Source organism: Narcine bancroftii, chromosome 2, assembly GCF_036971445.1.
Source record: "Narcine bancroftii isolate sNarBan1 chromosome 2, sNarBan1.hap1, whole genome shotgun sequence".
Lineage (NCBI taxonomy): Eukaryota > Metazoa > Chordata > Chondrichthyes > Torpediniformes > Narcinidae > Narcine > Narcine bancroftii.
Window position 1 is genome coordinate 72,400,566 of NC_091470.1, and position 23,991 is coordinate 72,424,556.

Genomic DNA, 23,991 nt, shown 5'->3' on the forward strand with positions numbered 1-23,991 from the left:
CAAAACTCTGCATGTCAAATTGCATGAGTTTTTCAAGCTTTGTTGGGACCAAGGAAAACTGCCTCAGGACCTTCGTGATGCCATCATCATCACCCTGTACAAAAACAAAGGCGAGAAATCAGACTGCTCAAACTACAGGGGAATCACGCTGCTCTCCATTGCAGGCAAAATCTTCGCTAGGATTCTCCTAAATAGAATAATACCTAGTGTCGCCGAGAATATTCTCCCAGAATCACAGTGCGGCTTTCGCGCAAACAGAGGAACTACTGACATGGTCTTTGCCCTCAGACAGCTCCAAGAAAAGTGCAGAGAACAAATCAAAGGACTCTACATCACCTTTGTTGACCTCACCAAAGCCTTCGACACCGTGAGTAGGAAAGGGCTTTGGTAAATACTAGAGCCCATGGGATGCCCCCCAAAGTTCCTCAACATGGTTATCCAACTGCACGAAAACCAACAAGGTCGGGTCAGATACAGCAATGAGCTCTCTGAACCCTTCTCCATTAACAATGGCGTGAAGCAAGGCTGTGTTCTCGCACCAACCCTCTTTTCAATCTTCTTCAGCATGATGCTGAACCAAGCCATGAAAGACCTCAACAATGAAGACGCTGTTTACATCCGGTACCGCACGGATGGCAGTCTCTTCAATCTGAGGCGCCTGCAAGCTCACACCAAGACACAAGAGAAACTTGTCCGTGAACTACTCTTTGCAGACGATGCCGCTTTAGTTGCCCATTCAGAGCCAGCTCTTCAGCGCTTGACGTCCTGTTTTGCGGAAACTGACAAAATGTTTGGCCTGGAAGTCAGCCTAAAGAAAACTGAGGTCCTCCATCAGCCAGCTCCTCACCATGACTACCAGCGCCCCCCCACATCTCCATCGGGCACACAAAACTCAAAACGGTCAACCAGTTTACCTATCTCGGCTGCATCATTTCATCAGATGCAAGGATCGACAACGAGATAGACAACAGACTCGCCAAGGCAAATAGCGCCTTTGGAAGACTACACAAAAGAGTCTGGAAAAACAACCAACTGAAAAACCTCACAAAGATAAGCGTATACAGAGCCGTTGTCATACCCACACTCCTGTTCGGCTCCGAATCATGGGTCCTCTACCGGCATCACCTACGGCTCCTAGAACGCTTCCACCAGCGTTGTCTCCGCTCCATCCTCAACATGCATTGGAGCGCCTTCACCCCTAACGTCGAAGTACTCGAGATGGCTGAGGCCGACAGCATCGAGTCCACGCTGCTGAAGGTCCAGCTGTGCTGGGTGGGTCACGTCTCCAGAATGGAGGACCATCGCCTTCCCAAGATCGTGTTATATGGCGAGCTCTCCACTGGCCACCGTGACAGAGGTGCACCAAAGAAGAGGTACAAGGACTACCTAAAGAAATCTCTTGGTGCCTGCCACATTGACCACCGCCAGTGGGCTGATATCGCCTCAAACCGTGCATCTTGGCGCCTCACAGTTCGGCGGGCAGCAACCTCCTTTGAAGAAGACCGCAGAGCCCACCTCACTGACAAAAGACAAAGGAGGAAAAACCCAACACCCAACCCCAACCAACCAATTTTCACCTGCAACCGCTGCAACTGTGTCTGCCTGTCCCGCATCGGACTTGTAAGCCACAAACGAGCCTGCAGCTGACGTGGACATTTACCCCCTCCATAAATCTTCATCCGCGAAGCCAAGCCAAAGAAGAGAACAACAGTAAAATCAGTAACAGATACAGGTCTAAGGGTACTGTACTTAAATGCATGTAGCATTAGAAATAAAGTGCATTATCTTGTTGTACAACTACAAATTAATAGATATGACAATGTGGCCATCACCAAGACATGGCTTAATGATGGATGTGATTGGGAGCTGAATGTCCAAGGGTACAGGTCGACAAGATAGGCAGGTAGGTTGAGTGGGTGGCACACTCCTGATGATAAGCAATGATATTAAATCACTTGAAAGAAGGGACATAGGGTCAGAAGAGGTAGAATCCTTATGGGTTGAATTAAGAAATGGCAAGGGTTAAAGGACCCCATTAGCAGTTATATACAGGCCCCCAAACAGCAGCCGGGAGGTGGACTACAAGTTACAGATGGAAATAGAAAAAGCATATCAGAACGAAAATGTCAAAACAATTATGGGGGATTTTAACGTGAAAGGGGATTGGAAAGTTAAAAAGGTACTGGATCTCAGGGGAGAGAGTTTGTAGAATGCTTTTGGGAAAGTTTTTTGGAGTAGCTTGTCGATAAGCCCACCAGGGGATAGGCGGTTTTGGATTGGGTGATGTGTAATGATCCTGAGGTGATTAGGGAACTAAAGGTAATAGAACCTTTAGGAAGTAGTGATTATTATATGATTGAGTTCATTTCAAATTTGAAAAGGAGAAGCTGATATCAGGTGTGTCAATATTTCAGTGGAACAAAAAAATTACAGTGGTTGGAGAGAGGAAGTGGTCCAAGTTGACTGGAAAAGTAAGTTATATAGAGCGATGGCAGAGTAAAATGTGGCTAACAAGAGAAGTTAAGGCTAAAATAAAATCAAAAGGGAGGGCATACAAGGAAGCAAAAATTAGTGGGAAAACAGAGGACTGTTAGGAATTTCACAACACAATTCATAGCTGAGAAAACAATGTTTAACTTGCTCTCAAAAAAAAGCATTTTTTAACTATAATTAGGTATTTAATTAGTGAAGGATTCAAGGGATATGAGGAAAAGGCCAGAAATTGGAACGGGATGTGAGAATGGTTTAGCTCATGGTGGAATGACGGAGCAGATTCAATGGGCCGAATGGCCTACTTCTGTTCCTTTATCTTGTGATCTTGTGATCATACCTGCTCCTTCTGTATTGATCTGGATATCCAGAACTTTCACAGAAGGTTTATGAGAAAAGTTGGAAAGGTTGGACAATCTAAGCTTGCATCCTTATAGCTTAGAAATGTGAAAGAGGACTTGATTGAAACATATAAGATGCTGATGGGTCTTTGCAGTGTGGATGTGTAATGATGTTTCCTTGTGAGACATTCTTGAATTGGGGTAATATTTTTGTCGCTCAGCAGACTGTGAGACTTTAGAACATTCTCAAAGGGCAATAGAAGCAGAGCCTTTAAATATTTTTTATGGCACATGTATTGTAGATAGATTCTTGATAAATGAGGGTAAAGAGTTCCCACATCTAGGCTGGAATGCAGATCTGATGTTGCAGTTAGATTAACCTTTTTTCTTTGGCTTGGCTTCGCGGACGAAGATTTATGGAGGGGGTAAAAAGTCCACGTCAGCTGCAGGCTCGTTTGTGGCTGACAAGTCCGATGCGGGACAGGCAGACACGGTTGCAGCGGCTGCAGGGGAAAATTGGTTGGTTGGGGTTGGGTGTTGGGTTTTTCCTCCTTTGCTTTTTGTCAGTGAGGTGGGCTCTGCGGTCTTCTTCAAAGGAGGTTGCTGCCCGCCAAACTGTGAGGTGCCAAGATGCACGGTTTGAGGCAATATCAGCCCACTGGGGGATGGTGCCTGCCACATTGATAGGTAAAAATATTATTTAAGCAAAACCCCATTTTAATGATTAAGGCCTAACCACTGAGAAGCTGCAGTTGACATTGGTTATTGAAGCAATCTTGCTGTACCAAACAATCCTTGAAGCATAAACAAGACTATAAAAGCTCTTCAATTACTGCATAAAGGTGAAGTAGGCAGAGAAAAGAAGCCTGTCATGAACTGAGGTCTATAATTATTCTGAAAGCAAATTGATGGAAGTATGTTCAATCTCTTAGTTAGTCCTGGTCAGAACAATTTTAGGGACTCTGTCTTGACCTTTCATTGGGGATCTAATTCACATTGCTATCAGATGTTCCCCACACTCTGCTTCCTGTTGAACCAATTGACCTTATCCTTCTTTCCTCCAAAGTTTTTTATTCTTAACTGCATTCCAAATACCATACAGTACAAGAAGAATGGTTTGAAGCCTCATCTTGATGCAGTTGGAATTCCCAGTTATCAATGTCTGGTATTCCTGCTGTGAATCATGAGTTAGGGTTGAGACACTCAGGAAGTATCCGTCTAAGAATTACAGCTGGTTATTTGCTATTAAAATCATGCCAAATATTTTTTAGACATCCAGGCTTATAATGCCTCATTTTTTTTATATCCTGATACAGACAGAAGAAATGATGTGGCACCCATTTCAAGGTTATCAAAATTAAAAAGCAATTGCCTAATGACCAAAATAAATGGACTTGTAACAGTACAATCTTGGTTTGAAACAGTCAAAGCAGTGAAGACAGAATGCAAAAAGTTTTCAATCATTGGTCAGATCTTATTTTTTAAATATATCTCTTCTGACAGAATATTTGTTTTGAAATATTTAAAAATACTAAAAACCTATCTGAAGAGGGAAAAGAGGTGACATAGTTCCAGCCAGTCACATCATCAAGATGTGATGTGAAAACAGCCTAATTACCATATCTATGTTCCCCAGGAAGACAATATTCCATAAATCCTTAAATTCAACCTGAAAAAATCAAGCAGAAACAGAAGTAATGGTAAGCAAATGTGCAATTATTTAGATAGTTTTGTTATTAATTAAGTGTTTTGTATGTTAAGCCAAATACAGAGTTAACAATCCCAGTTGTGAATAGAGTGAATGGAGTGGAGGTTTCTGTCCCTGTGCATCATATCTCAGACATGTACACTGATGTGGAATACACAATTTATGCCACAAATGGATTAAAACCACAAATATTTCTCACACTGCTGCTAAAAAATATCTAGCTGTTCCATGTTATATTTTTTACTTGAAGTTATATTCCCTCTTTGTTATTATTAATCAATGCAAAGAGGCATTACTGCTTAATTCTTCTGTCTGCTATTTTAGCCAAAGTGATAATATTGTTCAGAGAAATTTCAGGATGTTTGTCATTTGAAAGTTCCTCAACTAGTCTGACTAAATCCTAAACTTTAAATCTCTGGTGTATCTTCTCTTCCTATAATTCCATGGCAAGATAATGAATAAGGCTCTTCAAAATACAAAATGCAAATTGAGTAATAATCTCTTTCACACCCAAAATATTTATTTAAATTTAACAGAAAAACAAAGATACGTTACATGTAAATAAAAAATAAAATTGTGCCAAGGGACAAAATTGTTGTTGCGTTTCCTGAAGATGTACCAGAAGTTCCTGGAATAAAAAATATCCATAAACAAATAGGAACTGTTAACTTTATTGTGATCATCTGGAACAAATGTTACAAAGAAAATTTCAGTTTCATATTATTTAGTTTTAATTCCCACCCTTTACTAACTCTAATAAACATATTTCGGAGCTATAATCTGTGATTTTAAATAGATTACAAAGATGGAACATTTCAGTCTTGTGCCATGGACTTTTACACCACAAAAACAGACCCTTTAGCCCAACTTGTCTATACTGACCTAGTTGCCCACCTAACCTAGCCCCATTTGCCTGCGTTTGGCCTACATTCCTCTAAATCTTTTTTGATGGATGGATAGACGTGTCAAAAAATGTCTTTTAAAACTTACAGTTGTGTGGACCTCTACCTTAGCAGCTCATTCCAAATACCTAACACCCATTGTGCGAGAAACGAGGCCCTCAGGTCCCATTTAAATCTTCCCCTTCTCACCTTAATGCCATAATTGTTGTAATTTATTTATAACTTAGGCGTAAATCTTCATTTAAAAGTGAAAACATGATAAAAATCCTTTGTTAATATTTGCATTTTATCTGTTTAAAAGCATATAATGTAAGATATTCTAATGGAAAGGTATGAAGCTAATAAAAAAAAGGCTCCAGTTATATATCTGGGGATCAAGAATTAATTTAAAATATTAGGTCCTGAATTGCACTTTCAATAGTTCATAATGTAATTAAGCTGGAAAGGGTGCAGAAAATATTCACAAGAATGTTGCTTGGACTGATGGGCTGGAGTAATAAAGAAAAGCTGGATAGACTGTTTTCCCTGCAGTGAAAGAGGCTGAGGAGTGACAAAAAGAGATAGAGGTTGCCCTCAGAGTTTTATAAATAATGAGGGTCATAGATAGGATAAGATTACAATGTATTAACCCAACCCTAATCCTAATGGCAGATAATTTGTGCAAAGTGTTGCATTTTGGTATGTTAAAGCAGGACAGAATTCACATAGTAAATGGTCAGGCCCTGGGGAATGTTGAAGAACAGTATGATCTAGGAATACAATGCAGTTCCCTGAAAGTGGCAGCATTTGTAGAGGGTGGTGACGATGTTTGACCCACTTGCCTTGATTGATCAGGGCAATGAGCAGAGGAGTTGGGTTATCATTACTATAGTTGTACAAGACATTGGTAAGACCACATTTGGAAGATTGTGTGGAGTTTTTGTTGCTTTATTATAGGAAGGGCATCATTAAATGAGAAAGTGAAAAGAAAATTCATGAGAATGTTACCGGGACTGAAGGGCTTGTGTGGTGGAATCACTGTGTAGCTGTCTAATATAAATGTATTGTATGGGCTGGCCAGCTCCTGTAACTCCTCCCCTGAGATTTCCCATAACAGCAGTTACACCTAAACCTCTCCCTCAGTACCTGCCTTAGAACTGGACCAGCAACATGTAAGACGTGTCTACAATTTATGGTGATTAAAGCCTATTAATCATGACTTCTAGTCTGGTGCGAGTCATTGATAGCATATCAGCTTGAACATTTTCTCTAGAGAAGAAGAGGCTAAGGGATAACCTTATAGAGGCATACAACACCATGAGGGACATAGATAAGGTGGATAGTCACACTTTTTTCCACCAGGGTGGGAGAGTCTAAAACTAAACAGCATCGGTTTAATTAATATGGGGAAAGATTTAAAAGGGTGCTGTGGGCATTTTTTTCCCCCCCACACAAAGGGTGTGTGAGTGTAAAACAGCTGCCAGAGGAAGTGATAATTAAGTAATTTAAAAAAAAACATTTGGACAGGTACATGGATAGCTAAAGATTAGAAGGACCTGGCCAAAACACAGAAAGAGGTGGACCCTGCTCCACCTCAGATACTCATGCCACATCTCTGTAATACTAATTCCAGCATACAGACCATTTGTCAGACATTCCAGACCAGTTCTGATGCAGGTTAAAACTGTTTTCAGTGCATTGACTGGCACATGTTCAAGGAAGCAGCAATTGATGACGACTGGATCAATCTGGAGGATTATACGGCATCAGTGATCAGTTACATTAGTAAATGTACTGACAACGTCACTGTGCCCAGGACCATCATTACTCACTCAAATCAAAAGCCAAGGATGACTGTGGATGTGCATGTGCTACTCAGGAACCAAGACGCTGCCTTCAGAGTGGACAACAAAGTAGTTCTAGCTATTGCAAGAGCCAAGGTGTCTAAGGCCATCAGGGAAGCAAACTGTGCACATACCCAGTGCATTCATAGTCACTTCCTAGACAGGAAGGACATGTGACGCATGAGAAAGGGCATCCAAAATATCACCAATCACAAGACAACACCATCTGCCCATGCTGGTGAAGCCCCCCTCCCAGATGCACTGAACAACTTCTACGTGTGTTTTGAGGTGAAAAACAACGTGGCAGTGAAGAAGACCATCTCTCCTCCAAATGCTGTGTCTTGCAGTGGCCGATGTGAAGAGAATATTAGGCAAGAAACCCACAGAAAGCTACTGGACCGGATTACATTCCCAGCAGAGAACTCAGGGGATGTGAGGCGCAGTTAGCAGATGTTCTCACCGACATCTTTAACATCTCCCTGAGAAGCGCTATGGTCCCAATGTGTTTCAAAGCTTCCACCATTTTCCCTATGCTGAAGAAGTTGTCAGAGTCCTGCCCTGTCACATTCATGTCCATCATCATGAAGTGTTTTGTCCACTGTTCACTCTGCTGACCCATGACTGTCCAGCTAAACACAGCTCAAACCACATCATCAAGTTCGCTGATGACACAAATATTATTCGTAAGAATGAGGAGTCAGCATACAGAGATGAGGTGTCATCACTAATGGACTGGTGCAAAGCCAACAACCTGTATCTGAACATTAATAAAAAAAAAGAGATGGTTGTTGACTTCAGGAGGGCCCGGGGGAACCATACTCTGCTGACCATTGATGGCTCAACTGTTGAGATCATCAAGAGCATCAAGTTCCTTGGAGTCCACTTGGCAGAAAATCTCACCTGGTCCCTCATCATCAGCTCCATAGCCAAGAAAGCCCAGCAGCACCTCTACTTCCATGAAGGCTGAGGAAAGTTCATCTCCCACCTACCATCCTCACTACATTCTACAAAGGATGTATTGAGAGCATCCTGTGCAACTCCATCACCATCTGGTTTGGAAGGTTGTACCAGAACGGACCGCAAGACCCTGCAGAGGATAGTGAAGTCAGCGTAAAAAGTCATTGGAGGCTCTCTTCCTACCATGATGGACATCTACAACACTCAAGGCAATAAAATGTGAAGGACTCCACACCCTTCATGCAAATTGTTCTCCCTTCTGCCATCTAGTAGGAGGTACTGCAGCACTTGGGGCCCTTATGACCATCTTGGGAAATAATTTTTTTTCCTCCAAGCCATTAGGCTCCTGAATTCCCGGAACATATGTGGATAGAGCTCCATGGACTTTTATTGTATATGTCTTAATATTTTAATATTTCAATGTGTTTAACTTATATTCTAAATTAGATTTGTTTAAATATGTTCCATGGTCATGGAGAAACACTGTCTCATCTTTACCTTATGAGCATGGTATGAAGGAATAATAAAGGTGATTTGACTTGATTTGAAATGGGACTAGCATAGAGAGGAAGCCTGATTAGCATGTATCCGTTGGGCTCAAGAGTCTGTTTATTGCTGTATAACTCGATAATATTTCAAGGAACTTCAAAACCAAATAAGTATCTGAAATGTAAACTCTCTTGCAAAGTAGAGAAATGAAGGAGATCATTTAGACAGATCAAGGTGTGAAACTGCAACCATCTGCCGTTAGAGTTAGCTGAGGAGCACCAGGCCAACTCTCTGGCTTACTTCCACTAATGCCAAAGAAACTGACATCCAGCCAAGATGGCAACCTCATGTCTCATTGCAAACTTGGCACTTCCTTTAAAGCACTGAAAAATTAGCTTGTGCGGTATTTGTCTTTAGAGTGGTGCTCACAACCTTCACTTACATAAAGACAAACATAAGAAGGAACCAATACATTTTCCATAAACTTGTGAATAGAACAGATAAATGGACTGCTTCAAGATCATAAAGGAGGTGCTGGGCATAGCTGCAATATGAAGTAATTTCCTTGCATCATGTTTCACCAGTAAAGAGAATGCTATTAGCTTTGCCATAGAAGATAAGGCGATAGCAATCTTGGAAGAATAATTCAGTATTCACACTAGACTCCTGTCTCTGTGTGGTAAACCACTGTTATACCATGATTGGCTACTACGGACTGGACACCCCTCACATAGCCCCTTGCATTGCCACCCCTTTACTTTTGCTCTGATCAGTCAAGGAGATGGATGGTTGTTTGATAGTGTCTTTAGCTATTAAAAGCCTGATTGTTTCACTACTCAGCCTTTTGTGAATAGCTAAAATTTTCAAGGAGTATGGAACAGTACCTAAAACTAAAGAAACTTGACATTGTTCCCTGTCACCAGGCGCCCCGAACACTTTTGAGCTGTGGCTACAATGCTTCAAAAACTTCTTGGTAGCAGGCGCAGATGCCATCACCATGGAGGCAAATCGGCTGAGACTGCTCCTTTCGTGGGTTGGGCCAAATCATACCAGGCAGCAATGGAGATCCTCAAGGCCCAATATTGCAATGCCCAAAGGTTAACAAGATCTACAACAGAAAACAACGTCCTGGCGAGTCTAACGCTGAGTTCCCATGGACCCTCCAGATTCTGTACAGAGCGTGTGTCTGTAAGCCCGTATCTGCCACCCAGAGTGCTGAGGACCTAATTAGAGACGTCTATGTTGCTGGCCTCCACTCTGGGTACATACACCAGTGAATACTTGAGAAAAAGGTATTTAATTTGTTGAGGGCGATCGAGCTTAGAGAGACATTGGTGGTGGCCTTCCAAAACTCAAATGACCACTCGGCCGCTTGGTCGCTGTGGGCGCTGTTATCCTGGGATGGGGCATCATCCCACCCGCGAATGACGGGTCCCATACACCGACTAATCACTCTAATGTCCCGACCTTGGCCGCCATTGTGGGAAATCTCTCTAGTTGTCACTTTTGTGGGTAGGGCATGCACCTGAGGAAATGATTCCATGCCAAGGATGCACGATGTTCCTGGCGCATTACGCCAAAGTTTGCCAATTTAAACTGAGTGAGATCCAGTATTTTGCTACCCCAGGCATCGCAATCAGCATCATCTTCAGTGCACTCCAGCAAGGCCATCTGTGAATCATGGGAATCACCATTTTGGACTCCATGCCAAACACCATCTTCCCTGCCATATGACATTATGAAGGGTCGAGGCCAGCCATCTTGAGGCCGAGGACAGCCATTTCGGGAGCAGGAGCATCCAAAACAATCGAACACTGAATCCATACTGGCTTCCATCACAATGAACCAGGAGAAATCTCACAAACTCACAAGGTCTATGATAGACATCCAGGTAAATGGGCACATTATAAAATGTTTGTTCGATAGCAGGAGTACAGAAAGTTTTATCCATCCTAATACCTCTAAAAGTCTGTTCCTTAAAGTATGGCCTGCCAAACACAGGATATTTCTCGCATCCGAGACATATTCCGTGGCCATCCATGGGTCCTGCGTAGTGACCCTGACTTTTGGAGGAGTAATATACAATCACTTCAGGCTGCTCGTCATGCCACAGCTCTGTGTCCCCTTGTTACTGGGGTTGGACTTCCAATGCCAACTTGAGCAAGTCACCTTGCAATTCGATGGGCCCTCCCCCCCTTACTGTCTGCAATGAACAGTTCTCGGACAACCCCCAGAAGGCGATGTGTGGCCTCAAGGTCAACTCCCCGCCCCCACTATTCGCCAACCTCACTCCTGATTACGTCAGTAGCCACCAGGAGTAGATGGTACTGCTGATAGGGCATTTGTCAAGTTAGAGGTCAAGCGGTTATTGGGTAAGGGCATCATCAAGGCCAGCATCGAGTCCACGCTGCTGAAGATCCAGCTGCGCTGGATGGGTCACGTCTCCAGAATGGAGGACCATCACCTTCCCAAGATCGTGTTATATGGCGAGCTCTCCACTGGCCACCGTGACAGAGGTGCACCAAAGAAAAGGTACAAGGACTGCCTAAAGAAATCTCTTGGTGCCTGCCACATTGACCACCGCCAGTGGTCTGATATCGCCTCAAACCGTGCATCTTGGCGCCTCACAGTTTGGCGGGCAGCAACCTCCTTTGAAGAAGACCGCAGAGCCCACCTCACTGACAAAAGGCAAAGGAGGAAAAACCCAACACCCAACCCCAACCAACCATTTTTCCCCTGCAGCCGCTGCAACCGTGTCTGCCTGTCCCGCATCGGACTTGTCAGCCACAAACAAGATGGTCATGGACTACAGCCAGACTATCAACCGGTATACACAGCTCGATGTGTACCCTTTCCCCGCATATCTGATATGGTCAACCAGATTGCGCAGTATTGGGTGTCTTCCATGATCGACCTGAAGTCAGCCTACCACCAGCTCCCAATCTGCCCAGAGGACCACCAGTATACAGCATTCGAGGCGGATGGCCATCTCTCTCCCTTCTTCAGGGTCCCTTTTGGAATCACAAATGGGGTGTCTGTTTTCAAAGGGAAATAAACTGCATGGTGGATCGCAACAATCTACAGGCCACTTTCCCCTTCCTAGATAATGCTATCATTTACAGCCACGATGCTAATCTCAACAAGTTTCTTTGCACAGTGAAATGCATAAACCTGACATATAACAAGGACAAATGTATCTTCTGGACAGCACGACTGGCCATCCTTGGCTGTGTAGTTGAGAATAGCATCATTGGCCCAACCCTGACCGCATGCGTCTGTGATGGAGCTTCCCCTCCCACATACCCTAAATGCACTGAAGAGATGCCTCGGGTTCTTCTCTTACTACGCCCAATGGGTCCCCAACTATGCAGACAAGATTTGGCCACTGTTCAAAGCCACGTTTCCCCTGACATGAGAAGCCCAGAAGGCATTCAAACTGGTCAAAGATGATATCACCATGGCAACCATGCATGTCATAGATGAGTCAACACCATTCCAAGTGGAGGGCAATGCATCTGATTTTGCACTGGCGGCCACTCTCAACTAGGTGAGCAGGCCCATCACATTTTTCTCACATACCCTCCAAGGCCCTGAGATTCGCCACTCATCTATTGAAAAGGAGGCCCAGGCTATCGTGCAAGCTGTACGCCACTGGAGGGACAACCTCACGGGGAAATGATTCATTCTTCTCACAGACCGGCAAGCGGTTGCATTCATGTTTACTAATAAACAAAGGTACAAAATCAAAAATGATAAAATCCTCAGGTGGAGAATCGAACTGTCTACTTACAACTATGATATCCTCTACAGACCTGGCAAACTTAACGAGCCCCTGGATGCCCTATCCTGTGGAACCTGTACTAGTCTTCAAATGGACAAACTAGAGACTCTTCACAATAACCTCTGTCATCCTGGCATTACCAGGTTTTTCCATTTTGTCAAATCTCGGAATCTACCTTACTTCGTCGAGGAGATTTGGACAATGACTAGAAACTGTCATCTCTGTGCCGAATATAAACTGCAGTTATACCGGCTAGACAAGGCGCATTTCATCAAGGAAACGCACCCCTTTGAGTGCCTCAGCATTGACTTTAAGGGTCCCCTCCCCTCCTCCAACCGGAATGTCTACTTCCTTACTGTTATCGATGAATATTCTTGTTTCCTCTTCACCATCCCATGCCCTGACATTACCATGGCCACTGTTATCAAGGCTCTCCGTAGTATCTTCAAGCTCTTTGGGTACCCCGGCTTCATCCACAGTGACCGGGGTACATCGTTCATGAGCGATAAGCTGCGGCAGTATATGTTGGCCAGGGGCATCGCCACAAGCAGGACCACCAGCTACAGTCCCAGGGGTAATGAGCAAGTGGAAAGGGAAAATGCCACAGTCTGGAAGACAATCCACCTGGCACTGAGGTCATGGGGCCTCAACATCTCCCATTGGCAAGAAGTTCTCCCAGATACACTTTGCTCTGTCCGGACATTTTTATGTATGGCCTCCAACAGCATGCCTCATGAACAGAGGTTTGCCTTCCCTCGGAAGTCTGCTTCATGGATTTCACTGCCCACCTGGCTTACCTCATTGGGACCTGTCCTGCTCCACAAGCAGTCAGGCAATCTAAAACTGACCTACTGGTCGAGAGGGTCGTCCTCCTCCATGTCAACTCCCAGTATGCCTACCTTGCCTTTCCTGACAGGCGAGAAAACATGGTCTCGATCCGAGTCCTGGCACTGTTGGGGTTTCCCCCTCCCCAAACCCCACTAACTTTCCACAGACACTCTCCCCCACTCTGACCTTAGTGGTCCCCGAATCTGCAGCTGACCTTCCCTTACCTCAGGCTATTATTGCTGCCAATGATGTACCAGCACCACACTCACTTACACCTCCACCTGTTCCTGCCCTCAGTAACCTGTTAACAGGCCAACACCTCAACCTGAGCATGATGTAATGGCCGCGCTGCCCCAACCACTGCCACATCGCTCGCTGGGACAGAGGAGACTACTGGATAGACTAAATTTGTAAATGTGTATATATGTACAGTTGTTTCACTCTCTTTTTCTTACTCTGCAGGATAATACTGTGATTGGCTGCTACTGATTGGACATGCCTCCTGAGACCGATCTTACCTCTAGCTCCTTGCATGCTGCCCTTTTACTTTTGCTCTGATCAGTCAAGGAGGTGGATGGCTGTTTGATAGTGTTCTGGTCTTTAGCTATTAAAAGCCTGATTGTTTCATTACTCAGCCTTTTGTGAATTATTGATGGTACATCACTCTGGTTGCTTGAACTCTGGATTCTTCACCATATTCTGGACTAGTCAATGAGACAAATGCCAGACCATCAAACTGTCTTAACAGTCAGATACCAGATTATCAGAGTTGTAGTCTGACACCAAACAAATGTGGGAGTGAATTTTGCAATGGTCCAATTCTTAGAGCATGGTGTCCAGACAAAGTTTTCCTGAGTGTTAGTGAAGATTTGAGGAAGAAATGACAATATTTCAGAGGACTGGATTCTGAACAATATTATGGTTATCAAGGGAGAATTTAAGAGTCAGAGAGGCGGCAAAAGTATTTGATCATCCATAATGTAAGATAACATAATCAGATCTTACAAAAATATTGAAGACAATGAACTTGGCTTTTTTTTTCACAGAAAGTGAAGCAGAATAAATTAATGGAGGATCTTACCTCAAGTGACAAAGAAACCCTCGAGTGCCTTGTACATTATTGTCATATGTGAGAGCTGAGCGTGATAACATCCAACCTGTTTAAGTAGTGGACAGCTAAGCTAATTGCCAATCAAGTACAGTAAAACCCATGTTATCCACAATTCAAGCAACCGGTAACGTCAAGCAATGGAAAAAAAATTGGACAAAATAAATAGGGAAAAAAATACAGAAGTTTAAAATTGGCACACCTCACGTTCATTTGCCAATCACTCAATGCACAATCTCCAACAACCGAAAAATTCACTTATCCAACATCCCATAGGTGCCAGATACCAGGGGTTTTATTGCATATTCCAGCTCTTATCCATAAACCTAAAGAGGTAAAGGTGCTAAAATATAATTGAAGATGTGTAGTACCAAGGTTAAATGGTAAATATCTTCTGGGAGAAACTCTTGGTAGAATGGAGTCATGACAGTACACATCATGATCTTATAGAGGTGGAAAAGGGCAAGTCCTTGAAGGAGTGGAGACTCAAGAAGCAGGATGGAAGATCGTAACATGACCTGGCATTGGGAGTTGGAATAGCATCAAGGCAGTGTGTGTATGTCAGGTCATGGTAACCTAAGTCAGAAAGAAATCTGCCGCATGGGGAAAGATTGGACTCCTCTTGAGCTCAGTTTTGGCAAAGCTAGAATGTCAATTCAGTCAGCCACCACAGGGTCATGGGTGTTAATATAGCTTCTTCTGGATGAGCAGGAACACTGGAGGAAAACTGAGCGCAAGGGATAAGACTTTGGAGCATGCATGAGCTGGGCACTCTTCAGAGAGGTGGTGGGCGAGGACAATGGAGAGGTTAAAAATGGATGTATTACAAATTTTAAAATCAGATTTATGGCATTTGGATTGGTACTAATATTTAGCTTACTTCACTTCTTTTGATACAAATATTTTTGCTGCAAAGCACTCCCACTCACAAGGCCAATTTGCACCCAAAAAACATGGCAAAAATGCAAACAGTAACTTGTTACAAAATCTGTAAGGCTCATCCCTGTGTCCTTTTGTTCAACAATTTGATACAACGTCCCCTCGCTATTTTTGAGAAAAAACCCAAGTGCAGAAAAAAGGTTTTATGTCTTAAAGGAAAAGTGTCAGACCTGATTGCACTGATTTGCCCTCTGTTTGTGCCAGTGACTAAGAGAAAATAAATAGGACATTTTACTCTGCATGGACTTCTGGAAGGCAATAGCACAGGAAGAGGGCAGAAGATTGAATATATTTATATTGCTGTATGAATATATATATATATATATATATATATATAAATCTTTGAAAGTACTTGCCAGCTGTGACTATAGTGGCACAGAGAAGTTCAATTCCCTAAATTCGGAAGGCAATCATTCACTTTCTATGCCCATTGCAGAAAAAACTTTTGTGTTCCACGGAGAGAAAAATACCAGGAAAAATGTAGGCCAGAAGGTAAGCTGAGGTCATGGCGTTACTGTGGGGCTGTTGAAAATCCTACAGTGTAAGTGATGGTTCAAGTTCTACTACAGCAGAAATACTGGGCTCCTGGTTTCAAACAATGCCTGCATAATATTGGATACAGAGCTCCATATGAATATGAAAAGTACAGTTCCAGGAATCTGCCACTGAAGTATGAGGCTTAGTACTGAGAGCAGGAAAGGGCCTCATTATAAATCACCTCACTGTTGCAGGCTGATTTTGACTGTCAACTGCAGCCAGTATAGACAAGGTGAAAGACTCTCGTTGCAGCCTCAGCTTCTGGCTGTGAGTTGACATATGGTTGAACTCGACTTTTAATACAGATGGTGATGAGTTGCTTGTTCTGTTTCAATCCAAAGTTCTGGTTTCTCTTTATATTTGACTCCAAGTGTACCATGCAGACGTGAAACTGATGAATTGTTGAAGAGGGCCGAAATAACATCAGAGAGATTTATAGTGCTTAAAGAAAAAAATTCATGCAAATGCAAAGGTCGTATCTTTAAGGTGGCATTAATAACATTTTCCATCCTTCATTATTGAACTTCAGGACAGTGGCGATAACCAAAAGGGTTACAAAATTGACATTGAAAAGATTTTCCTAGTGATTGTCATTGGACCTGGTTAAAAGTAGAATTTTGGTAGATACATTAATACAAATCCTGTCTGTATCAAAATATGCCAACAAGCCATTTAAATTACACAATTAGATGGAGTTAGATACCTTGGCGATCTACAATGTGAACCTTTCTTTTCCATGTACTTTTGCTTTCAATGTGATGACAGTTACATGTGGAGCAAACCTTTTGAGTTCTGCTTCAGAAGCTTGATATACAATTTCTGGGTCAAGTAACCTGCATGAATTCAAGCTGCTGCTTTTGTGTCAATGAAAATTTTCAGCGCAATAAGCAAGACATTTCTACACAGTTAGTTTGTCTTCTATTTCCCCTAGAGCCATTGTATACAAGATGTGTAATTCAATTGTCAGTCCTTTCACCTGGAACACGTAACTCAATACATCTGCCATAGTTCCTGCTCTCAACTTTCCAAATCAGGAATGCCATTACTGCTGCTGGATGATGAGCTGGAACTTTGCAGGCAGTTTCTGCAGGCTAGCCTCTGACCGATTTATTCCATTACTTGCAGTTCAAATTGTCTTTGTTGCCAGGATCAGCCCTAAACTTCCTCAAATGAAATCAGTACACACACAGTTACATTATGGGGTTAGGTTGTGCAAAGGCAGCTTGTGTCCCTTAGAGGTCATGGGATGCAACGTTAACCATCATTTGATCTGATGGGGTTGTTTAAATGTTAAGATTTGATTGGATAGAGGCAGGGAGACCATTTTCTCCGGTGTGAAAGAGTAAATAACCAGGGGCCACAACTTTAAAAGTAGAGCTCACCCATTCAGAAGCAAATTATTCCACAAGTTGTGTGGAAATAGGCCACGATCTCCGCAGATTTTTTTGTTTAACTCCATGGTGGAAATTTGAATTTCCCTGTCCAAAGTTCATAGATATTGGAAAATTGGAGATTTTATTTCATGATAAGATGTCAAGAACAACTGAGAAATATTATTTAAAGGATGCATGCCTAAATCACAGCACCGAAGGCATCTGGGGATTCAGAAAAGTCTGTCAAAATAAAAGTTATGAAGAAAGCCTCAAAGGTAATTCTGTCTGGACTTAGCAAAGTTCTTCACACAGTTTCGTGAATTTCGACATCAAAGTAGCTTTCACACTGTATGGTTACATGATTGCACATCTGCCTGGGTTGTACCTGCTGTCTTTGAAATATTCTTTCAACAATATTACTTGCTGCATAGAATAATTCATAATGAGCACTGAATACAGATGGGCAGAGTGTGACCTTGTTTGGGGCGGCATAGTAGTTAGCACAGCGCCAGTGATCAGGAACAGGGTTCCCGCGCTGTCTGTAAGGAGTTTGTACATTCTCCCTGTGTCTGCATGGGTTTTCCCCGGGGGCTCCAGTTTCCTCCCACTGTTCAAAATGTACCGGGGGTTAAATTGGTGAAATTGGCCGGCATGGGCATGTGGGCAGAAAGGGCCTGTAATCGTGCTGTATGTTTAAATTTAAAAATTTAAGAAAATTTAAACAATAGTGCATGGTTGTTGATGATTTGATTATTTTCCTACATGTAGTTTGAAAGTCCCCATTTATAAGCTTCCTGAATTCTCTGATATAAACAATGAAATGCTGAAGGAATTCAGTGAGTATCCATGGGGAGTAATGGTCAGTCAGCTTTATGTGTGATGCTTTATTGCGACTAAAGGAAGAAACATTGATAATAAATATATGAAGGGGGTATACCAGTTTCTTCTCCCCTTCATACCCTCTTATGCTTCTTTCCCCATTCCTACTCTTCATATCTGCCCTTCTTAGTTTATTCTTGATAAGGGTTCTTGATTCAAAATGTTGACTGACCATTTCTACCCATGGTTGCTGCTGACCTGCTGAGTTCCTCTAGCAATTTTTTGTTTGCTTAAGATTCCAGCATCTGCAGTTTTTGTGTTTCCTAATTGATACCTGTAATTGCAACATTTTGTTGCTGTCCCTTTCAATTTACGTCCTTCCACATCCTTTCATAATTAAAAAAAAGCCTCCCCTGGCTTGTGTTAACATTGAACTGTTTACTGTCACACAAACCAAGATACAATAAAAGTCTTTATTTTGCATGCTATCTACCCAAGTAAACTCATGGAGCATGTGGTGCACTAATAAACAAATAAAGAATAATGAAGGGAGGAGTGTTACAATAAGTCAAATAGTGCAGGGTACAGAAAAATGTACAAAAACAACAGTGCCGGGTAAGGAGAAAAGCACAGTCAAAAATAGTCCAAGTGTAAGAGCATCATCTTTTGCCAGTGAGAGATCCATTAAAAATGTGATAACCACAGAAAAAGAATACCTATGTATATGGAGGCTCATGGTTTCAAGTTCATCTGCTTGACAAAAGAGGAGGGAGAAGATTATAAAACCACAGAACCATAGAACAATTACATCACAGAAATAGTCCACTTTTCCCTCTCTATTCTGTGCCAAACCCACTTTTTTTTGCCCGGTCCCAATGACCTGCATTCAATCCATAGCCCTCTATACCTCTTCCAATTTCCCTTAAATGTTAAAATCGAGCCTGCATCTACTTCTTCAGCTGAAAGCTCGTTCCACACTCCCACTATTCTGAGTGAAGAAGTTCCCCCTCATGTTCCCCCTAAACTTTTCCCCTTAACCCATGTCCTCTTGTTTGAATCTCACCCACCTTCAATGCAAAAAACCCTATCAACAATCTATCTTATAGATTGAACTTTGAATAAATGGGAAGTGGGGGGGGAGAGGGAGGGAGGGAAGGGAGGGGGGGAAAAAGGGGAGAAAATGACACTGTATATATTCAAGAGAAAAATGTCTGTATGTATTTTGGTCAGTATGGTTTATAGTGTGAAAAATAAAAAAATTTAAAAAAAACATTTAATCTGTCTATCCCTCTCATAATTTTAAATACCTTTATCAAAACACCCCACATTCTTCTATGCTCCAGGGAATAAAGTCCTAACCTGTTTAACAAACCTTTCCCTATAAGTCAGTCCCTGAAGTCCAGGCCACATCCTAGTAAATCTTCCCTGAACTCTCTCTATCTTATTGATATCCTTTTTGCAGTTAGGTGACCAAAACTGCACACAATACTCCAAAATTGACTTCTCCAATGTCATATACAACTTTAACATACCATCCCAACTCCTGTACTCAATACTTTGATTTACGAAGGCCAATATGCCAAAAGCTCTCTTTACAACCCTATCCACTTATGACCCCACTTTCAGGGAATTATGTATCTGTATATAGATACATAAATACAGATACATTTACCTACCTACCATTTACCATACATGTCCTTTCTTGGTTTGTCTTTCCAAAATGCAACACCTCACACTTGTCTGGATTAAATTCCATCTGCCATTTTTCAGCTCACTTTACCAGCTGGTCCAGATCACTCTGCAAGTTTTGAAATCCTTCTTCACAGTCCACAACACCTCCAATCTTAGTCTCATTTGCAAATTTACTCATCCAATTTACCATATTATCATGCAGATCATTGATATAGATGACAAACAGCAAATGTCCCAGTACTGATCCCTGAGGCACACTACTGGTCGGTCACAAGCTTTCAATCTAATAAGCAATATCCACCACTACTCTCTGACTTCTCCCGTCCAGCCATTGTCAAAACCAGTTCACTACTTTACCACGAATACCTTGCATTTGAACCTTCCTGACAAACCTCCCATTTTGGCAGCTTTCACAAGAAGGCAGGAGGTTTTGGTGTTGTTGGAGGGAGGTAGATTTGAATGATGGGCTTGAGCTGCGTGTTCTTGTCATCTTGGACTGAGCAGTTCCTATGCCAAGCTGCAATGGATCAGGGCAGTGTACTCTCTCTGGTGCAGTTTGTTTGTAGTTCATCCAGATGGCCACCCACTTTTATCCTATCAGAGAAATCCTCCTCCTTCACCCATAGCTGAAAGAGCTCCTTTTCTCTCCTTCCAGTTGAATTCTTCACTGCACCCTCCCCCACAGATAAAGCCTGACCCACCGACTTCCTCCAGCAGTTTTTTTTAGAACTACCGAGTATTTCCACCATTTTCTTTGTTTTACACTTCAGATATGGTGGCTGAGTTGGGTTTATGAAGATGCACTCATGTACCTGAGGGAATGTGATAAGCTATTTGTTCTACCATTTCAGAAAATTCTGAGGATTAGTTTTCATGTTAAAATATAATTCAACCACCAGAAATATTAACTATATTAAAATTCTCTTGGAATGCTATTGCAGAAAGACAATAAAGACTACCCAATTTAAAATGATGATAATATGTGGAATAAAGGAACAACAAACAATTTGCTGAGGGAAATCATTGTATCTGTGGGAGAAAAAGGATTGTCGATGTTTTGGGCTGAAACCCTTCATCTGCAGTATTCTGTCTGTCTCTATCATACCACCCCACAAGACTCTCCTTCTTTTTATTGTTTGACATCTGATCTATTACAATGATGTCATCTGCAAACTTGTAGCAGTATTTGTTGACACAGTCAGGAGTGAAGAGGGAGAAGAGTAAGGGATTTAGTATGTGGCCTTGAGGTGCAGCATTGTTCAGGATTATCATGGAGGAGAAGTTGTCATCGATCTTCACTGCTGTGGTTTGCAGGAAGTTAGGAAGCTGGGGATATAGTTGCAGAAAAGGCACTGATATCTAGGTCTAAGAAGCCCTTTTCACACTGGCTAACCAGTAGATTGGCCGTTTAGTTTTACCGGTTAAGGTCACATTGGACCACTATTAACTGGTTCTCTGTCTACTTTCACATTCATCACCAGTGTTGGAATCTAGGGGCTAAAATATCACGGAATAGAGGACTATGTAACAATTTTTATATTTACTTCATGGTTAAGGGAAAAGTATAAGGGAATTAGGTGGCAATCACAGCATGGAGCAAAGTTGGCTGAGTCCAGTAGGGGTAGAATTATCTGCTCCCAAAATACAAGGGAGAGGAAATGGATGAAACGATTTAGGAGGAATGCTCAACTGAAGGAGGTGGTGTGTAGCACAGGAGACACAGGTCAGACCAGAACAAAGAATGGCCTGCAAGAAACAAAGGGAAAGGAAAGCCAGTCTAGGAAGAAGATTAAGGCATGAGGAGGTGTTAAGGAGAACAGAAGACATTGGCCAGACAGGAACAGAACGATGATTGGAAATATCTGGGGCAGGAATTGATTTCTGGTCAAAACAATAGGATGGTCTGATCTGGAAGATTTAAGATAAGAGGTCTACACCCGAGATAAACTGTAGAATAAGGAAATTGCTGGTGATATACTTTATGTAAAAATCTAGCAAAGGAAGCCAACTTTTGTTCTGTATGGTAAATTGTAGCTATATAAACTGAGCAGACTGGACAATAGGGGTCAGTCTTGGGGAATAGCTCACTGTGCAGGTGACCTATGAACTAATGACTGACCCAGAGCTCTGTTAAGTTTTATTCTTGTGCTGTATAATAAACTGATTGTTGAACCGAATACCTTCTCCTATCACTTCATTCAACGAGCACGCTGGACTCAGACGACACATAAACTAAATTCTTTCTTTGGCTTGGCTTCGCGGACGAAGATTTATGGAGGGGGTAAATGTCCACGTCAACTGCAGGCTTGTTTGTGGCTGACAAGTCCGATGCGGGACAGGCAGACACATAAACTAAATTAAGGGTAACGTAAAGCCAGAGTCCGACACCAGGCATCCCCGGGGATAGGGGATTCTATCCTCCACCGGTGATGTCTAAGTGATGCATTGAGTGATGGTGGACCTGCCTTAAATCCTGTTCAATGTATTATGATCTTGTATTTAAACAAAATTAATCATGCCTAATTATAACATAATTAAACATTATGCACAGCCCAGTATGTATGATCCCTTCAGCCCCCCCCCCCCCACCCAACCATTGTGCCGACCAATATAAACCTTTATAAATTTATAAAAGACCATGGGAAAGTATAGCTGCACAATTTATAAACACCATGGGAAAGAGTGATGGTGGACCTGCCCTCTCAGAATTCCATGCTGCAAGGAAAGGGCTGTATGCATGGAGCATTCATGGAGGAGTTTCTTTGTTGCGTGGAATTCTGGGAGGGCAGATCCGCCATCTTGCTCGCTCATTCTCTCTCTCTCTCTCTCTCTCTCTCTCTCTCTCTCTCTTTCTCTCCCTCCCTCCCACCCCACCCCCCCCACCCCAGCAGCAAATTTTCCATGGCTAGGTAGTATCACCCTCAGCGTCTGATGATGCCTGCATGCTGATTAAAGAGCTTTCACACTGGACCCTTAACCAGTAGATTGGCTGTCAATTACTTGAACAAAGTGCCAGTGTGAAATGGGTTAGAGTTTGGAGATGAGTTTGTTTGAGACTATGGTGTTGAAGGCTGAGCAGTAGTCAATAAATAGTTACCCTTTAAAGCAAAAGATTTACAGTAACACCAATATAAATACCCCTGCATTCTGGGGCACTGCAAATTAAACAGAATTTAGTTACTCAATATAAACCAAACAAATATGAACCAGCCACCATTCTGTCAACTTTCTACAGGAGCTCTATCAAGAGTGTCCAAGACTGCTGCATCAGTGTGGTATGGTTGCTGCAAAGCATTGCATCAGTGGTTAATCCACAGGACCATAAAAGTGGCAGAGGATCATTGAAAAATAAACTTGAACTTGAAATTCTCAGCATCACATGCATTATTAGACCATGTTATTGACAGTAGCAGCTTAACATGTCCGATGGCTTGATTCAATATGTTGGATGCAGGCACTAATGCACACAAATGTGCACAAACACCCACACATCCTTCATTCCATGGACACATGAGAGACTTCAGATGCTGGAATCGGAGTAACAAACAATCTGCTGGAGGGACTCAGCGGGTCAAGCAGTATCCTTCACTAGGACCTGATGAAGGGTTTTGGCCAGAAACGTCAACTATTCTTTTTCTCCCAAAGCTGCTGCTTGACCCGCCGAGTTCCTCTAGCAGATTGAGTTCAGCTTCTAGTGGCATGATGACAGGATAAAACCTCAATCTCATCTTTTCACTAAATCTCAGTGCACATGATAGCAAACAATTTAATTCAACTTTACTGCTTGAGGCACTGCTGTACTTATTCCCAATGATTTTAGGACTTCTTTGTTACATGCAAATCTCTAACTATTTTAGCAGAGACAACTCTTAAATCTGCATTCCATCTGGGTTTTTTTTTATCCTTGCGGGTTATTTCATTGATCACCCAATGAATGGAGTGTATCTACATTTCAGGCTATTCAAAGAAGAATAGATAATAGGTGCAGGAGTAGGTCCTTTGAGCCAGCACTAAGAACGTAGCTGATCATCCACAATCAGTACCTCATTCCTGCCTTCTCCCCATATCCATATCTTTAATAAATCTATCTAATTCTTTCTTGAAAGCATCCAGTGAATTAGCCTCCACTACCTTCTGAAGTAGAACATTCTGCAGATCCACAATTCTTTTGGTGAAAAAGTTTAACCTCAACTCCATTCTAAAT

General features: G+C 42.4%; 1 protein-coding gene across 1 annotated transcript in view; it reads right to left on the reverse strand.

Annotated features, from left to right (window-relative positions):
* Positions 1-23,991, reverse strand: part of fsip1 (fibrous sheath interacting protein 1) — a 401,721-nt gene that overhangs the window by 25,326 nt on the left and 352,404 nt on the right. Inside the window, exon 12 of the mRNA XM_069917082.1 lies at positions 4,450-4,500. Coding sequence (XP_069773183.1) covers positions 4,450-4,500 — 51 coding nt within the window. The remainder of the gene's footprint in view (positions 1-4,449; positions 4,501-23,991) is intronic.